Source organism: Tasmannia lanceolata, unplaced genomic scaffold (genome assembly GCF_043159265.1).
Source record: "Tasmannia lanceolata isolate RefF3 unplaced genomic scaffold, GAP_Taslan_0.1 ptg000007l, whole genome shotgun sequence".
Taxonomy (NCBI): Eukaryota; Viridiplantae; Streptophyta; class Magnoliopsida; order Canellales; family Winteraceae; genus Tasmannia; species Tasmannia lanceolata.
Window position 1 is genome coordinate 23277894 of NW_027518684.1, and position 17936 is coordinate 23295829.

The following is a 17936-nucleotide window of genomic DNA, read 5'->3' on the forward strand; positions in this document are numbered from 1 at the left end:
ATGGCAGGACAGAGGAGCGCGCTGGTACCGACCGCCCGAACAGCCCGAGCTGAAGCGCCTCGCAGGAATCAGAGCAAACAAATTGCCTCACAGATAGTGGCTCCTTCAACAATAGCGGAACAGATCCTGACCCATTCGGAACACCTGAACCCTGCTTCTACTCCTGAGCAAGTCCAGTCTCTCTTTCAACAGATGACTATTCTTGTTGGTCAATACCAAGATCTGATCCAAGCGCCTCCCCAACATCCCCCAGAAGTCTCCCGACCTGTGCAGGAAAGGTCTAGTGCCCACAAGGGAGAGCCTGTGCCTTCCGGCAGAGATCTGACCCACCACTCCACAAGGCGAGTCCATCACTCCCGGACCAGGCATGCCCAGACGGAGCCTCGTCACCATCGCAGGTCGCGGACTCGCTCAGTTCAAAGGCACCGAGCTAAGAAGGACCGTGCCCCGCGAAAAAAATCTCGGCGTCGTCGAAAGAGCTCAAAAAGCCATTCTGGCTCTGCTACGAGCCCCTCCGTGGAGAGAAACGGGTCCACGGGCCGAATAGAAAAGGACCGATCCGATGCTAAGGAGGATCGAAGAAATTGACCACAGAATAGAAGAGCTGGCAAAAGATCAGGGCCAGCTTGCTCCGAAGGCATTCTCAAGCAGATCCCCATTCACTGATAATGTCCTAAGCGCACCCGCACCCAAAGGGTTCAAGATGCCACCGGTTCCACAATATGATGGAACCACTAACCCTATACACCATTTGGAGACGTTCAGAACGATGATGCTCCTTCACGGCGCTTCTGATGGGTTCCTCTGTAGAGCTTTCCCGACCACCCTAACGGGCGTAGCCAGGGATTGGTACTCGCGGATCAAGCTAGACTCCATCAACAACTTTGACGACTTCGGGGACGATCTAGTCCGACATTTCATGAGCAGTCGAAGGCCAAGGAAAACAACGCGTCCCTAATGGCCTTGCGACAGGAGGATAATGAACCTCTAAAGGCGTTCGTAAGCCGTTTCAACAGAGAGGCCCTCCAGGTGCCGAATTTGGACCCCTCAACCGTTGTGAATGCACTCCTCGCAGGCGCCAAATCCAACGATTTTTGGCAATCAGTAGCTCGCCAAAATCCACATTCGTTGGCGGATCTGATGGCAGGGGCGGAGGAGTACATATCCGTGGAAGAGACGCTTGCCGCCTTGGATTGGAGTCGGAGGAGAACCTCTGAAGAAAAGAACCCTACCAAACAACGTAGGGACGATAAAGCCTCCAAAAGAGAGAGGACCCCCCAGAGGAGGGAGGAAAACTACACCCCTCTCAACACCTCCATGAGACACATACTGGTTGCAATCAAGGGAGAATACTTCGTAAGATGGCCGGACAGAATGATCTCAAAAGGAAACAAGAGAGACAGGCCAAAGTATTGCCGGTTCCATCGGGACCACGGCCATGACACCGATGAGTGCAGGCACCTCAAAGAGGAAATCGAGCTGCTGATTAACCGAGGGTACCTAAAGAAGTATATTAAAGATGACAGCCATAGGAGAGAACGCAGGGAAAGAAGCCCTCAGAGCCAAAGCCCTCGACGATCACAGCCGCCTCCTGCGCAGAATCAATCTCCTCCGCCAGCAAGCTCATAGCATGAGATGCGCCGATCCCAGACTAACGAGGGCATAAACACCATTATGGGGGGATCAGCCGTCGGCGGAACATCGTCAACTGCTTGCAAGGCTTACACGCGCCGAGTCAATGCCGTTCACACCTGCGACAAGAAGATGAAGACAGAGAATGAGATCTCCTTCTCAGATGCAGATCTCGATAACTTGATACTTCCCCATGACGATGCCCTGGTCATAACCATGCTCGTCGCAAACTGGGAGTTAAAGAAGATCCTCATTGACAACGGTAGTTCGGTCGACATACTCTACTACCATTCCTTTAAACAGATGATGATAGGAGATGACCGTTTAAGGCCGGCAACTTCGATTTATTCAGTTTTTCGGGAGAAGTTGTTAAAGTCGAGGGACAGATTGAACTCACGGTCCTCGTTGGGGAGCCGCCCTGTCAAGCTTTCGCAATGGTCAACTTCCTAGTAGTGAGGGTCAAGTCGGTCTATAACGCTATCTTTGGACGACCCGGCCAGAACCTCATCCGTCCCGTTGCCTCCGCGTATCATCAGAAAATGAAATTTGTAACGCCGAGCGGTGTGGGAGAAGTCAGAGGGGATAACCACAATCTAGGGAGTGCTATGCCATGGCACTCAAAGGCAAAAATGCGTCGGAGTCATTGCCGATTGAGCTACTCGATCTGAGATATGAAGCCCAAGTAAATGAACCAGCCGAGGGCCTCATCTCCATCCCTTTATATCAAGACAATAGTGAGAAGGTAGTTCAAATCGGCTCCTCTTTAGACAGTAACACCCGGCAGGACCTCACCCAGTTTCTCAGAGACAACGCAGACGTCTTCGCATGGGCTCCTGCAGACATGCCTGGTAGAGACCCTAAGGTCAGTACACATAAGCTCGGCGTCGACCCCACCTGCATGTCCGTAAAGCAAAAGAGAAGACATCTTGCCCTACAGAGACGGCAAGCGATCAAGGAAGAAGTAGAGAGGCTCTTGAGGGCTGACTTCATTCAAGAAATCCAATACCCGGACTGACTTGATAACGTCGTTATGGTAAAAAAGCCAACGGGAAGTGGAGGACCTGCGTAGACTTCACCGATTTGAACAAAACCTGTCCCAAGGACAGCTATCCGCTCCCAAAGATCGATCAGTTAATAGATGCTACCGCTGGTCATGAGCTACTGACCTTCATGAACGCCTTTTTCGGATACAATCAGATCAGAATGTATGAATCAGATATCCCAAGAACATCCTTTGTAACAGATCAGGGAACCTACGGTTACCGTGTCATGCCCTTCGGTCTAAAAAATGCCGGAGCAACATATCAGAGGCTTGTAAACAAGCTCTTCAAAAAACAGATCGGGCATAACATGGAAGTATATGTAGATGATATGCTGGTTAAGAGCCAGAGCGTGAAAGATCATGTTTCCGACCTGAAAGAGACATTCTAAGTCTTAAGAGAACATAACATGAAACTCAACCCAACAAAATGTACTTTCGGTGTTGGCGCTGGAAAATTCTTGGGGTTCATGGTGAGCCAAAGAGGAATAGAAGCAAACCCGGAGAAGATCAAGGCGGTAGTGGAGCTCACTCCACCAAAGACCATTAGGGAAGTGCAGCGGCTAACCGGAATGATTGCAGAAAGATGCCTGCCTTTCTTCAATGTGGTTAAAGGTAGGAGTGGGCATTCGGTTAAAACCGAACCGATTTCAACATTTTTAACCGAACCGAATTTTTCGGTTACCTAAAATTTATAACCGAAACCGCAACCGAATTAAGTTATAACCGAACCAAACCGAAACCGAGAAATAATTTCGGTTGTTTGGTTATTCGGTTATAACCGAATAATTGGCAATATCAGGCTTTTGCCCCTTGCCTGTGTAGTTTTAGACTTTTAGGCTATCTGCCATGTTCCAACTTCAAATATACCATTTGAAAAAGAGTATAGTAGCACAGGAAAATATCACTGCCCTTTACAAATCATCAAATCCTCATGCATTTATGCCAATACATTATACAACAATACGTCAAATTCGTCAATACTACTCCAAGTTTATCATTGCAAAATGCAAAGAACAAATCCTCATGCCAAATAGAAATAGGCCCAAGACTCCAGTGGGCCAGTGGCCACCACCCACCATACAAATATACAATTTCTCTAAAAATGATTACAGAATTGAACAAGTGAGTAATTCACTGAGAGGGAATTCGACCATGTGATATGAAGATGTGAGTAAAATACAACTTACACGTGAATAACCCCTATGCTGCTATAGTGCTATGAACAGGTAAGTACTAAGTAGGTAACACTGTAACAGGTTACATTGTTACAATACTAAACAAGTGAAGTCGTGTAGACATACACTGTGACTGTGATATCAAAGCCTCAAAGCCCACCATACAATTTCTCTTAAAATGATTAAAGTACTAAACAAGTGAGTAATTCAGTGAGAGGGAATTCGACAAAGTGATATCAAGATGTGAGACTGTGAGTAACATTACAACTTACAACTGAATAACCATGTCCCCTATGGTGCTAGTGCTATGCATAGGTAAGTAGGTAACACTACAGCCTAACCGGTTACATACTTACATTCTTACAATACTAAACAAGTGAAGACATACACTGTGATATACTGATATCAAAGCCCACCATACAATTTCTCTTAAAATGATTAAAGTACTGAACAAGTGAGTAATTCAGTGAGAGGAAATTCAACAATGTGAATATGTGATATCAATATGTGAGTAACATTACAACTTAGAAGTGAATAACCCTGTCCCCTATGCTACTAGTGCTACTACTATGCACATGTAAGTAGGCAGCCTAACAGCCAGGTTACATTGTTACAATACTAAACAAGTGAAGACAAACACTGTGAATGTGATATCAAAGCCCACCATACAATTTCTCTTAAAATGATTAAAGTACTGAACAAGTTCGTAATTCACTGAGAGGGAATTCGACAATGTGCTATCACATCAGAATAAAAATGAAAATTGAAGGTACTGAACATTGAACAATTTAGTGAGTGACAGTGTGACACTGTGAGTCTGTGAGCTAGTGACATTGTGAGTTTGTGACAATACTGATTACTGAACAAGTGAACTGTGTGAACATACTCTAGTAGTCTAGTAGTACTGTAGTAGTACTACACGTGAAAGACTGAAAGTTTCAAACCCTACAAGTCAACAACAAAATAAACAACTGAATGTCTAAATCCACCACCAAGTCACCAACATTTCAATAACAAAATCCACCTCCAAAAAGAAGAACACATCCAGATGCTCATGCACTACCTAGGTCCTAGGCTACTTTCATAGCAATACTGACAATAATAATTGCTGCCATAAGAACACATGGCAAAGTATATTTTGTGGGTTTCTGATCCTCACAATCGTCGATCTCCTCTTTATAATCCTCTTTGAAATTCTTATAGGCTTGGATATCCACTTCAGCAGTTCTTTGTAGAAATGCATTCATAGCCTCTTGTGCCTCCTCCATGCTTTTATATGACTTGTGGCATGCTCCACTATACCCATTTACTTGTGCATGGCATTTTGGCCAACTGCAAAAAATACCTACATGTCTGTCCTTAAAAACAACATAAAATTTCTTCTTACCCATAACATCTGATGCAAACAATAAAAAGGAGAATTATATTATATAATCATTCTAAATATTAACAAGAATAAAGACAAAAAAATTATAGAAATAATTAACAAATTAGGTCCTAAAGAGTAAAGAGAAGTAGAGAATTCCACAAACCTCAGTCTTACAGTCTTCAAAGATCAGTAGTCGAAGAAACCTCTCTAATATTTGGAAAATCTGAAAAAGAAAAGAAAAAAGAATACAAATATATCAAACATAAAGCTCCAAGAATATAGGTAGAACCAAAGAACATACAACTATTCAAATACAATTAATCAAAAATAATAAAATATTACTCTTTTCAAAAGTTTCAAGATCCTCTAATGCCTCTTCGATGTTAACCGGCATTGATGATGATCGAAGCCAATCTTGAGCACATATAAGAGCCTCTGCTATCTTAGGAGTCAAAGAACTCCTAAACGAATTGAGAACACGACCCCCTGTGCTAAATGCGGACTCGGAAGCAACTGTGGAGATGGGAAATGCCAACACATTCCTAGCCATTTGTGACAAGATAGGAAATCTAGGACTATGAAGCTTCCACCATTCTAAAATATCAAAATCCTCATTAGTGTCCTCCTCATTATCTTCATTTAAATATTTATCCAACTCTGATTTATTATCCCCACATCCGGATTCGATCTTGTGCTTCTTGTACTTTTCCTTCATCATCTTCCTCACATGTTGTTTTGGTTCTCTAATTTGTGAGGCTTGCAAATTATCCCTTGAACTTGATATCCCCAATTGACCTTCATTGTTGTTGACCATGTTCTTATCGTTTAAGTCATTAAACATTTCAACCACGGCATCATACACTTTTTCCCCCAACAACTTGCCTTTTCTTTCTCCATAAATATCAATTAGAGCAAACTTCACAAAATCTAATTTATTTCGAAGTCAACAACAACCGCGATATAAATCAACTTATTCATCTTTTCTACGTCGCCCCAATATTTGTCATACTTCTCTTGCATTCGCCTTGCCATCATTACCTACTTAAAATTATCACTCTCACTCCATTGTTTCAAAAGACATTCAACCTCACTAATTTCATGAAATAATGTGTTGGATGTAACATACAAAGAGGCCGACACCCGTACAGTGAGATCATAAAAGTTTTGAAGCAAATTAGCCATCCTCCTAACTGCCTCCCAATCTTCATGATCGGGCTTCCTAAGCCCATCCAACTCCCCCGAATCAAGTTCACTTCTGAAGAAAGGATCATGATCATCAAACCTTTCAAATGCTTTTTCAAACTTTTGAGCTGCATTTAACATTAGAAAAGTCGAGTTCCATCTAGTAGAAACGTCTAGGCACAACGAGCTCTTGCTCTGAATCCTTTCAGTGTCAACACACTCTTTGAAGAGCTTCAACCTTGATGGAGAACTCCTCACATGTCTAACTGCCGCCCGAACACGATCAATTGAAATCCCAACTTCTTTTAAGCCGTCACACACCACTAGATTGATTATGTGAGCAATACACCTCATATGGAGGTATTTTCCTTGCAGAATACTATACCCCTAGTTGACAATTCTTCTCTTCAAATATCCAACTGCAACATCATTTAAACTAGCATTGTCCACAGTAATGGTGAACATTTTATCAATCCCCTAGCTAAGCAGACACTTCTCAACTGCCCTATTAATAGCCTCACCTTTGTGACTCGAAATTGGGCCAAAATTTATAATTTTCTTGTGCAATTTCCAATCACTATCAATATAATGAGCTGTAAGACACATGTAGTTTACTCTTTGCAAAGACGACCATGTGTCTGTGGTGAGACAAACCATCTGAGATGACTGTTTAAAATACTTCTTCAACTTTAACCTCTCATCCATGTAGAACTGAAAACAATCCCTCGTAACCGTCGAACGTGACGGAATGTGAAACCGAGGACATGCAACCGACATAAAATCCCTAAACCCTTCCTTCTCTACATACTTGAATGGAAGCTCGTCAACAATGATCATGCGTGCTAAGGCATTTCTAATACTCTCCTGATCGAACTTCCAATTAGTAAGGCTCCCAATACCATCTCCCTCTTGACCCCTAATCGGTTGCAAATTCAACAGTGTCTGCTTTGTACTTATATTGAAGGGGAACTTTCTGCATGAATTAATGTGATTCCAAAGAGCGGTTGTTCCATTTTTTCGCGGATCACAAAATAACTCCTTCTCGCAGTAGTTACACCTACCCTTAGTTTCCCCTTCCTCATTAACAAATTTTGCAAAGCTCTCCCACACCCCTGACCTTGGCTTCATCCCCTTTCTCTTTTGTGAGGTTGCAACTGTGTGGCTTGAGTCTATGGGGTTTGAAGATTGGTTGCTAACAATAACATTGGGAGTAAAAGCGTTACAAGCTTCTTCTTGCGACATCTAAGGAGAAAATGAATTGTATCAAACTAGAAAATTAGCAATGGGAACACAAATAAAAAACAACAAGTCAACAACAACAACAACAGACAACAGAAGTCAAAATCACATAATCAATGCACTCATAATCACAAGTCACAATTTGCAAGTCATAAAATACATATAATTGTATAAACATATAAACAGGGCATGAACCCAATTACCCAAGCACCCAACAGGCCAACACATATAAACAGAGCATGAACCCAACAGGCAACAGGCAACAACAGCAGGTCAGCACAGCAGTGACCAACACATATGAAGAGAGCACAGAAGTACAGAACATTTTTCCCACCCCTGACTGGCTGACCCCCCCTCCCCCCCTTTTTCAAATCTTCACTTTAACTGAACATTTTGGGTCATTGAACTGATCATTTCAACTTTTGAAGTAGGGCACTCAACAGAAAAACTATTTTTTGGGTCATTGTACAGTTTCAAGTGAACATTTGAAGAGGAAAATTTTAAATCAAATGTTCAGTTCAACGAACAGGGCATGAACCCAACACATATAAACAGAGCTTGAACCCAACAACAGGTCACTAGGTCAGCAATGAACAACACATATGAAGAGAGCACATAACATTTTCCCTCTTCAAATCTTCACTTTAACTGAACATTTTGGGTCAATGAAGTATTGAACTGAACATTTCAACTGAACATTTGAAAGGGGAAAAGTTCAAATTAAATGGTCAGTTCAACGAATAGGGCATGAACCCAACACAAAATCAAAACTCATTTTTGGGGCATTGTACAGTTTCAACTGAACATTTGAAGGGGAAAAACGAAAAATGGTATTCATGGCTTCATGCAAAAACTAAAAAGGGGGAAAAACCGAATGCCCACCCTAGTGGCCTGTGGCCCCCTAGCTTCATGCAAGATAAAAATATCAAAATCATTAAAAAAACAAAAATCAAACCCTAATGGCCTAAAGGGATAGTAGAAACTAGAAACTAGAAAGTCTAGAATAGAGAATTAGAGATGCCATACCTCGATTAAGAGTGGCGGATTGACGGATTCTTCTTTCTTGTCTCAGAGGAACTCAAAACTCAAAAGTCAAAAACCCTAGAAGAGATGAGAATCGTCACTGAGGAGAAACTCAAAAGTCGAAAACCTAGACTTTCAAGTTTCAAAGAGGAGAATCAATGGAATCGTCATCTCTGAGGAGAAACTCAAAAGTCAAAACCCTAGTTTTCTTTTCCAGCACTGAACGAGAAGTCGAGAACCCTAGTTTTCTAACTTGGGAAGTTAAATCGTAAATGACTAATCTAAATAGTGATATATATATATATATATATATATATATATATATATATATATATATATATATATTACATTTTCACAATTTCACCCACCTTTTTAACTCGGGACAACCCTCACTAGTCACTAGTCACTATAAATATTAGCCTATTAAAAATGTAAAACGAGTGGCCTAAGTAAATTTTTTTGCAAAAATCATAATTTAATGCATACTTTCATTATTTCGGTTTTTCGGTTAACCGAAACCGATAACCGCAATTCTTAGACATTGTCAGTATAATTCGGTTTTCGGTTTAACCGGAATTTTTTTCTACATAAACCGAAACCGAAACAGAAAACTGAAATGTTATTTTCTTCATAACCAAAACCGAACCGATTCCCAAAATACCTGAACCGAAATAACCGATTGGAATCGGTTTGGTCGGTTATTTCGGTTTTAACCGAATAATGCCCACCCCTAGTTAAAGGGATCAAAATAGCCCTGTGGACGTCGGAATATCATGTGGCGTTTGAGGAGCTGAAGCAATACTTAGCCTCCCCGTCGCTGTTAACAAGGCCGGAACAGGGAGAAGAGCTACTCTTGTTCCTATCCGTAAGCCCCATGGCACTGGCGGCATTGCTGATTCGATAGGAGCACAACCAGCAAAAACCAATCTACTATGTCAGCAAGGTCCTACATGATGTTGAGACCAGATACCAACGAGTTGAAAAGTTGGCATATGCTCTTGTTATGGCGGCTATAAAGCTGAGGCCGTATTTTCAAGCTCACACGATAAAAGTATTAACGGATCAACCACTCAGACAGGTTCTCCATAGACTGGACACCTTAGGGCATCTTGTGAAGTGGGCCGTAGAACTAAGCGAATTTAATATCCAATAACTGCCCAGACCGGCAATAAAAGCCTAAGTGTTGGCAGATTTCGTTGCCGGGTGCACCATCCCCCACCAAAGCATCGCGTCCGAAGCTGTCGAGACTCCAGTTGTAGAGGAGATAACTACGCCTGGGGGACAAGTAGAAGTTGAGGCGGCTACCCCTGTAAGAATAGAAAGAGCCACTGTGCCAGCGGAACAGGATGTGTCGTCCGAGGCTCTCTGGGAAGTATATGTGGACGGATCTTCAAGCAAAAGCGGCTGTGGAGCTGGCTTGATTCTCACTGGGCCTGAAAACTTCGTCATGGATTACGCACTAAGGTTCAAATTCCGTGCGTCCAACAATGAGGCAGAATATGAGGCTCTCATCGCAGGAATGAACCTGGCAGTCCAGACTCATGCCCAAAGGCTGAGGGCGTATTGCGACTCCCAACTGGTCACAAACCAAATTCAAGGAGTCTACGAGGCCCGCGACAAGCGTACCATTAAGTATCTTGCCAAGGTCCGCTTTCTAGGCAGCAAATTCAAAAGCTTCGAGGTCATCAGAATCCTCAGAACGAAAAATACAAAAGCGGACGTGCTATCCAAACTAGCAGCTTCCGGTTACACCGCTCTCGGGAGTATATGCATGGAGTTTCTGAAGAAGTCCAGTATCGACAACAAGGCCGTAGAAATAATGCAGGTCGACCACGAGCCGTGCTGGATGGACGAAATCATTGATTACCTGCGCAGTGGGAAACTTCCTGAAGGAAAGAAAGAGGCCCGCAAAGTGATACAAAGAGCAACAAGGTCTTTCCTAGATGGTGAGAACCTATACAAAAGGTCGTACACCCTTCCATACTTGAAATGCCTCCAGCCAAGCGATGCTGCGTACACTCTGCAGGAGACCCATGAAGGGATTTGCGAGGAGCACTTGGGGGGGGGGGCAAGGCCCGGGCCATCAAAGTGCTTTTAAGAGGCCTGTACTGGCCAACTTTGAGGGGAGACGCTTTGGATCTAGTTAAAAAGTACGAGAGATGTCAGAAATTCTCTCCCATCATTCATCAACCTGCAATACCTATGGCCCCGATCATCAGCCCACTCCTTTTTGCAGTATGGGGGATGGACATTTTGGGCCCTTTTCCACTGGCCTCCGGAAGGCGTGAATTCGTCGTAGTTGCTATAGACTACTTCACCAAATGGGTGGAGGCTGAACCTCTGGCCCAGATCATAGAGCAAAAACATACAAACCTTCTTTTGGAAGTCTGTTGTTTGCAAATTCGGGATACACGCGCTTTGATAATAGACAACGCTCAGATCTGAAAAATCGAACAGAGATTCACTTTTGTGGCGCACCCTCAGATGAATGGGCAGACTAAAGTTACGAACAGAATCCTGCTCCAGGGAATCAAGAAGAGATTGGATGAGAAAGCAGGCCGGTGGGTTGATGAACTTTATCACGTCCTATGGGCGTATCGTACCACCCCGCGCACAATGACGGGGGAGTCGCCCTTCAACTTGTCCTTCAAAACTGACGCAGTAATACTCGTTGATGTTGGTGTCCCATCTTCCCGGGTCGCTAACTTCAACGAGCAGCTCAACGGGAACGGCCTCCGTGCAAACCTGGACCTGCTGGAAGAAGTCCGGGAAGAATCCCGGATCAGAGTTGCGGCCTACAAGCAGAAAATGTCCAACTACCACGACGAGAAGATACGCCCAAGAGAATTCCGAGCGGGCGACTTAGTCTTGAGGAAAGCCGCTATCTCTCAGCCGAAGAAGGTACGCAAACTCTCCCCGACCTGGGAGGGGCCATACCGAGTGAAAGAAATCATTCGCCCAGGAAGCTACAAGCTAGAGACACTTGGCTAGCATCTGCTGCCCCACGCCTAGAACTCAAAAAACCTCCGAAAATACTACCAATAGCCTGCAACCTTTGAAGGTTCAGAAGCAAATGCCATTGTAGTCACGATGTAATTTGTGGATAATGAAAAAGGCTACTATTTCTTATCAAGCTCCGAGTTTTCCTTAAAAAATCCAAGTTCCACAAAACTTGGGTATCCGCTGCTTAGTTCACCCCGGTTCGTCTCTAAAAAGACCGGAAGCGCACTTCTGGCCAGGAACGGACTAGGGCAGAAAACCAAACTTCGTAAAAAATCCAAGTTCAATAAAACTTGGATATCAACTGCTTGGTTCACTCTGGTTCATCCCAATGAGGCCGGGAGTCCACTCCTGGTCGAGAACAAACAGGGGCAGAAAACCAAACTTTGTAAAAAATCCAAGTTTCATAAAACTTGGGTATCCGCTGCTTGGTTCACCCCGATTCGTCTCTAAAAAGACCAGAAGCGCACTTCTGGCCAGGAACGGACTAGGGCAGAAAACCAAACTTCGTAAAAAATCCAAGTTCCACAAAACTTGAGTATCCGCTGCTTGGTTCACCCCGGTTCGTCTCCAAAAAGACCGGAAGCGCACTTCTGGCCAGGAACGGACTAGGGTAGAAAACCAAACTTCGTAAAAAATCCAAGTTCCATAAAACTTGGATATCAACTGCTTGGTTCACTCTGGTTCATCCCAATGAGGCCGGGAGTCCACTCCTGGTCGGGAACAAACTAGGGCAGAAAACCAAACTTCGTAAAAAATCCAAGTTCCATAAAACTTGGATATCAACTGCTTGGTTCACTCCGGTTCATCCCAATGAGGCCGGGAGTCCACTCCTGGTCGGGAACAAACCGGGGCAGAAAACCAAACTTCATAAAAAATCCAAGTTCCATAAAACTTGGGTATATGCTGCTTGAATCACCCCGGTCCGCCCCTCATAAGATCAGAAGGGGACTGCCGGTCGGGAACAAAACGGGGTAGTAGGCCTTTGCTCTGAAATCCGACATTAAGCGAATCTTGTCTTTTATTTCGATCACCTAAAGTGCTAAGTCAACCATTTTTAGATAAAAGTAAGACAAACAAGCAAAAGTAATAGAGGACAAAATATGACTTCTATTCATAAAAAAAACTCGTATGGGCAGATGTACAAAAAATGGGCCTTCAGGGAGCACTACAAAAAAGAATCTATTAGTACGACAACAGGAAGAGGGTGGGAGTTCAAGACTCCTCATGACCGTCGTCCCGCTGAGGATTCGCCTCAGGAGCATCAGCTGTTGGGAGTGCATTCTGCTCGTCCGCATCCCCGGCCGCCGGCTCAAGCAAGACAAGACCTTGCAAAAAGACGTTTGGGTTGGACCCCATGACTTGCTCAAGGCAATCCATGAATCCCAACTTGTAGGACTCGGTGGACAAACTGACGAGTTCGTCCTCCTTCTGCACGGCCTCTCTCTGCCTCTCCCGAGCTATCTCCCTCTGCTGATTGAGGGCGTCAATGGCCTTCTCCTTTTGGGCGGCCATCTCATTCTTGAGCCTAGTTATCTCCTGGTCCCTCTCCTGAATGGACCTATTGAGCTCGAGGGCATCCTTCTTCGACTTGCCATTTTCTTCCTCCGATTTGGTGATTGCAGCGGAGAAGCCTCGGCTTTTCTCGCGGAGGTCACTATAGTAGCATCCGATCTGCGGATTAAGTGAAAGGTATAAGCAGAAAAAAACAAATACCTGGTAGATCGAGGAGAACATAGCCTCATCGGCCGTGTCCGGAGACTCGTGCAGGACCTTGAGCTTGTCTTGCTTCAATAGGCCCTTGGTAACTATCTCCCTGGCCACCCGGCTGTCAACTAGGCCGGTGTCGTTCTTTTGAACGGCTCAGTTGGGCCGAAAAACATTGTCTGCAGGCCTTGCGGGAGGGGGGATTGGACGCCAAGGACCACGTCCACAGGCCTCGAGGATCCAGCTCTCCGGCCGTAGACGCCAACGATCTTTACTGATGGCTTGCTCCCTCTGGGCAGCACGTCCTGCACAGGTGCAGGACTAGAAGTCTCGGGGGGGCCTTCCTTCTCTGGCCCTGGCCCCTCCCAAAGGCACTCTGCCTTACCTTCTCTAGTGCGGACTGCTTCTGCATCTTTGAAATTCAACAGGACAAACCGGTCAGTAATAACAAAAGAGAAGACCCAAGATCAACACTAGCCTAAAACCACATACGTGCCCGGGTCCCAGTACTAATGCCGAGCCCGACCAGAATCTCTTCCTTAGAGAACTCCCCACAGTGAATCAGGCCCTCTCGTTGCAGCTCCTCACAGACCTGAGCAAACGTAAGCTTATCCTCGCCATCAAGGACCGGCTTGCGGCTTAGTGCCAGCGTGTCCGGGGTGTCCCATTTTAAAGGAACCGGCCAAGGCTCAGTAGCTCCACTGTCCTCGATGTAGAAGAACCTGTTCTTCCATAAATGTATGGAGGATGGAATGCCGGTGATCATCTTCACCTCAGGACGTTGGCTTATATAAATCCAACCTCCATCCTTATGCCTTTTCAAATGTACGCACATACGGAACAACGGAATGGACAAGTTTCTCTGGAGCCGGCCCCGGACCAGGTACATAAATCCGATCAGAGTTCTCCATGAGTTCGGCCAACCTAAGCCGGAGCCAGGCCGTAATATCGGAGAACCTCCGCGAAGAATGGGTGCAGGGGAAACCTAAGCCCGACTCTTAGGGAATCCTCGTAGATGCATACATCGATGCTATCATTACAAGCCCTATCTACCTCTATCTCCGCCCTCAAAATGAACCGCTCAGAAATGCAGTACCTGTCCCGAACTTCCCCTAATTTGAACTCCTCGAGGTAGTTCTCCTCGTAAAGAGCTTGAATGTTGTACTGGGGATTGGCGTCCATCCGAGCCTCAGCTATGACTCTGCAGCCCGGCCCGGAATGAATGTGGTGGACACCTCGGCTACGTCACTACCTCCACTCACCTCTGCCCAGTAGAAGCTGTCCGTTCGGACTGGGGTGGTGTTTAAGTCTAAAATCACCTCGTCCCCGCTACCTACAGGCTCGTCAAGAGCAACTACATCAATCCTAGGACCTGCCATGTATGGGCTGGGAACCCTAGCCGAATTTGTTTGGGTCCTTTCCTACAAACTAGACCCTGGACTGCTGGAAGAGGAGGATTAGCCTGAAGACAACCTAGAGCCAGACTCAGAACTAGAAGTACTACTGGACATTGAGAGCACAAAAGAAAAGAGAATCAAACTAAGACGCGCTAAGAAGATTACCGGTCCAAAGAGGAAGGCTCCTAATTCGCAAACGACCACGACCTCAGGCTACCACAGCCGAACAGGCAGAGCAAAAGAAAGGCAGGAGTAAAAAGTGAAAAGTGAAAAAATGAAGGGTGAATACAGCTTCTTATAGCCTTAGAGACTTGAGGCGGTTGGGTTCGCGAACCAGGTGGTGCCACGTGTCCCTCATGAATGAAGCGGGGCACACCTTTCGAGGCGAGCGTATGTATACGTGTATAGCCTACGTACGCGCCTTCTGTGAATATACGTACAGGTTGGATACGGAAAAACTTCCAAGTGTTTGATCCCGTCCCAAGCCGGCCAGGATACGACGCGTTTCATAAAACGACAAAAATCTGCTCGTCCCAAGCCGGCCAGGATATGACGCATTTCATAAGACGACAAAAATCTGCTCGTCCCAGGCCGTGCAGAATGCTTGGCCAGACTGATTATCACGCTTCAAAAATTTGTCAGTCCCAAGCCGTGCAGAGTGCTTGGCCGGACAAATTATAGCGCTTCAAAAATCTGCCCGTCCCAGGCCGTGCAGAATGCTTGGCCTGACAGATTATCGCACTTCAAAAATCAGCTCGTCCGAGGCCGTGCAGAATGCTTGGCCGGACAGATTATCGCGCTTCAAAAATCTGCCTGTCCCAGGCCGTGCAGAATGCTTGGCTGGACAAATTATCGCGCTTCAAAAATCAGCCCGTCCTAGGCCGTGCAGAATGCTTGGCCGGACAGATTATCGCGCTTCAAATATCTGCCCGTCCCAAGCCGTGCAGAATGCTTGGCCGGACAGATTATCACGATTCAAAAATCAGCCCGTCCCAAGCCGTGCAGAATGCTTGGTCGGACAGATTATCGCGCTTCAAAAATCAGCCCGTCCCAGTCCGTGCAGAATTCTTGGTCAGATAGATTATCCCGCTTCAAAAATTAGCCCGTCCCAGGCCGTGCAGAAGGCTTGGCCGGACAGATATTACACTCCATGTTTCTGGCCGTCCCGGGCCGTGCAAAAGGCCTGACCGGCCAGATCTTTTCACTTCATATTTCCGGCCATCCCGAACTGGGCGAGACATCGAAAGCTGGCCGGTGCACTTGATCCCGAACACCGACTCATTCAACCGCTCAGGGACATAACCTCTCACGCTTCCCCAAGTCACTACAGTGACTTCGAAAACCGGGGGGCAACTGATGGGGTATGAAAAGCAGCAACCAATTAGCTGTCGACACGTGGCCCTCGAAGGGCCCACCATGAATTTGGCACCTACCCAGGGGTAGCTCGGTAATCTGCCAAGAGCAGGTAAACCTAAACCCACAAATGGGCCGACATCTGTCCCAGGGTAGGTAACTCAACCACCCCAGGGCTCTCTCTATAAATAGCCTTCACTCATGCCAATAAAAAGGGTAATAACTTCCAAACTACCATCTTAAAGCTTTGGCTCCGCTCCTCTACTCATACTGACTTGAGTGTCGAAGGGCCTGTCCGGAGCAATGACTCCAGGTTGGACCTCTGACCTCGTGCGTTCCTGTGCAGGGCATAATACCTCCAGTTCGGTACCCTGGGCCCACCATATCAGCTCTTTCATTACTGCCGTATCTGTTACCAATTTTAGGCATAACACATCTTATTATCATATCCGCCGGTAAAAGCCCTATGTAATCACGGCGGTTATAACCACTGGTATAATAAGGGTTTCATCTAAGATGCTTAAGGCGTCCTCAGTGACAGTTTTGACCTCCTGTAAATATGTAAATAGAGCATATACCAGTAGGCACATTTATCCGCGATAAAGGCTTTAGTGACATTATCTCTCGCGGCGCGTATACGTGACCGCTGGTATGTCATTTATTAGCGGATAACTTGACTTCTACTAGCAGTCATGCTACCTCGAAAATCCAACTTTCTTGTGGTGATAGAAACAAGGAATGGGAAGCTTTTCCACTATGGGCATGTTTGTCAACCACATGAAAAATCATTCCATGGAATATTAGTGGGCTCCATTGTGAGAGATAAGTTAAGGAGCAAGAGAAAGGGTCTTGAGGGTGGCATAATCATTCCCTCCTTTTGAAAAAAAAGGGAGAACAAAATCATAATGATCAACAAAAGAGAACAGGCATAGTCAAGGAAGAAGAAACTTAAACATCTCTAATGACTGGCAATCAAATCTAGCATGAGCAAACCTATCAACCTCCCCATTTGCTGACCTCTGAGCATGCTGAAATCAAACCAAGTGGCCCTCCACAGTGTCCAACATGTCATCTACCAACTCAATGAACCTCCAAGGGAGAGTGTTCCTCCCATTCAACCACCTGATTGAATTCCACGATGGAATTATATGGACCTCCTCTAGCCAACAATCTGATTCCTTGGACCTCATCTCACTTCTCTTTTAGAGGTTTTAGTTACATTTGTTCTCTAAAAGCGGTCAGAGCGCAACCCCACTTTTACTTCACTAGAGACCTTGATTTCAAGAGTCTCCTTGCACGGTGGAATTACCTAGACCTCCTCTACCAACAATCTGATGCCTTGTAGTGCAACCATCAATTCTCAACTAGAGTCCTTGATTCCACTTCTAGACTAGAGTCCTTGATTCCAAGTGGTCCAAAGAACGCCCACTTGGGAGTACCGGTCTCATCTTTGATAAGGCCTCCAACGCCAGCCGGACTCGGGTTGCCAGTGCTACATCGTTCACAACTGACACGCACCACAAATATTCTAAGGAATATTTTTTTGAGTTTGCCAAACATGTCATAAATCTAATTTGAGTTACATAAAATAAGGGGATGTAAAAGTAAAGCTAGGTGGAGGGAGATTCCCTTAGCGCAATCAGATGGTTAGATGGGAGGCACCTAAATCCTTGGCGTTTCTCCGAGATGATTGACGGATTATGGACTCTGTAGAGGGCCACCACACCAAATTAGGATTATCATACTCGGAGGCAGACCGTCTACTTCCGGCTGTAGTTAATCGCCCATCCTTAGAGATCTTTGACTTCTTACCTCCT

At 45.3% G+C, this 17936-nt stretch overlaps 1 protein-coding gene across 2 annotated transcripts; it reads right to left on the reverse strand.

Annotated features, from left to right (window-relative positions):
* Positions 1-4497: 4497 nt before the first annotated feature.
* Positions 4498-6857, reverse strand: LOC143881158 (uncharacterized). Of its 2 annotated transcripts, none has more exons than XM_077384148.1 (3): positions 5561-6857; positions 5382-5441; positions 4498-5181 (listed from the first exon to the last, which is right to left on the reverse strand). In XM_077384148.1, exons 1-2 carry the CDS (start codon positions 6057-6059, stop codon positions 5398-5400), a joined length of 543 nt encoding a protein of 180 aa, XP_077240263.1. In that variant the 5' UTR covers positions 6060-6857; the 3' UTR covers positions 4498-5181; positions 5382-5397. The 2 variants fall into 2 exon arrangements, with proteins under 2 accessions (XP_077240263.1, XP_077240262.1); XM_077384147.1 differs by having other exon boundaries at positions 4498-5245.
* Positions 6858-17936: the final 11079 nt, after the last annotated feature.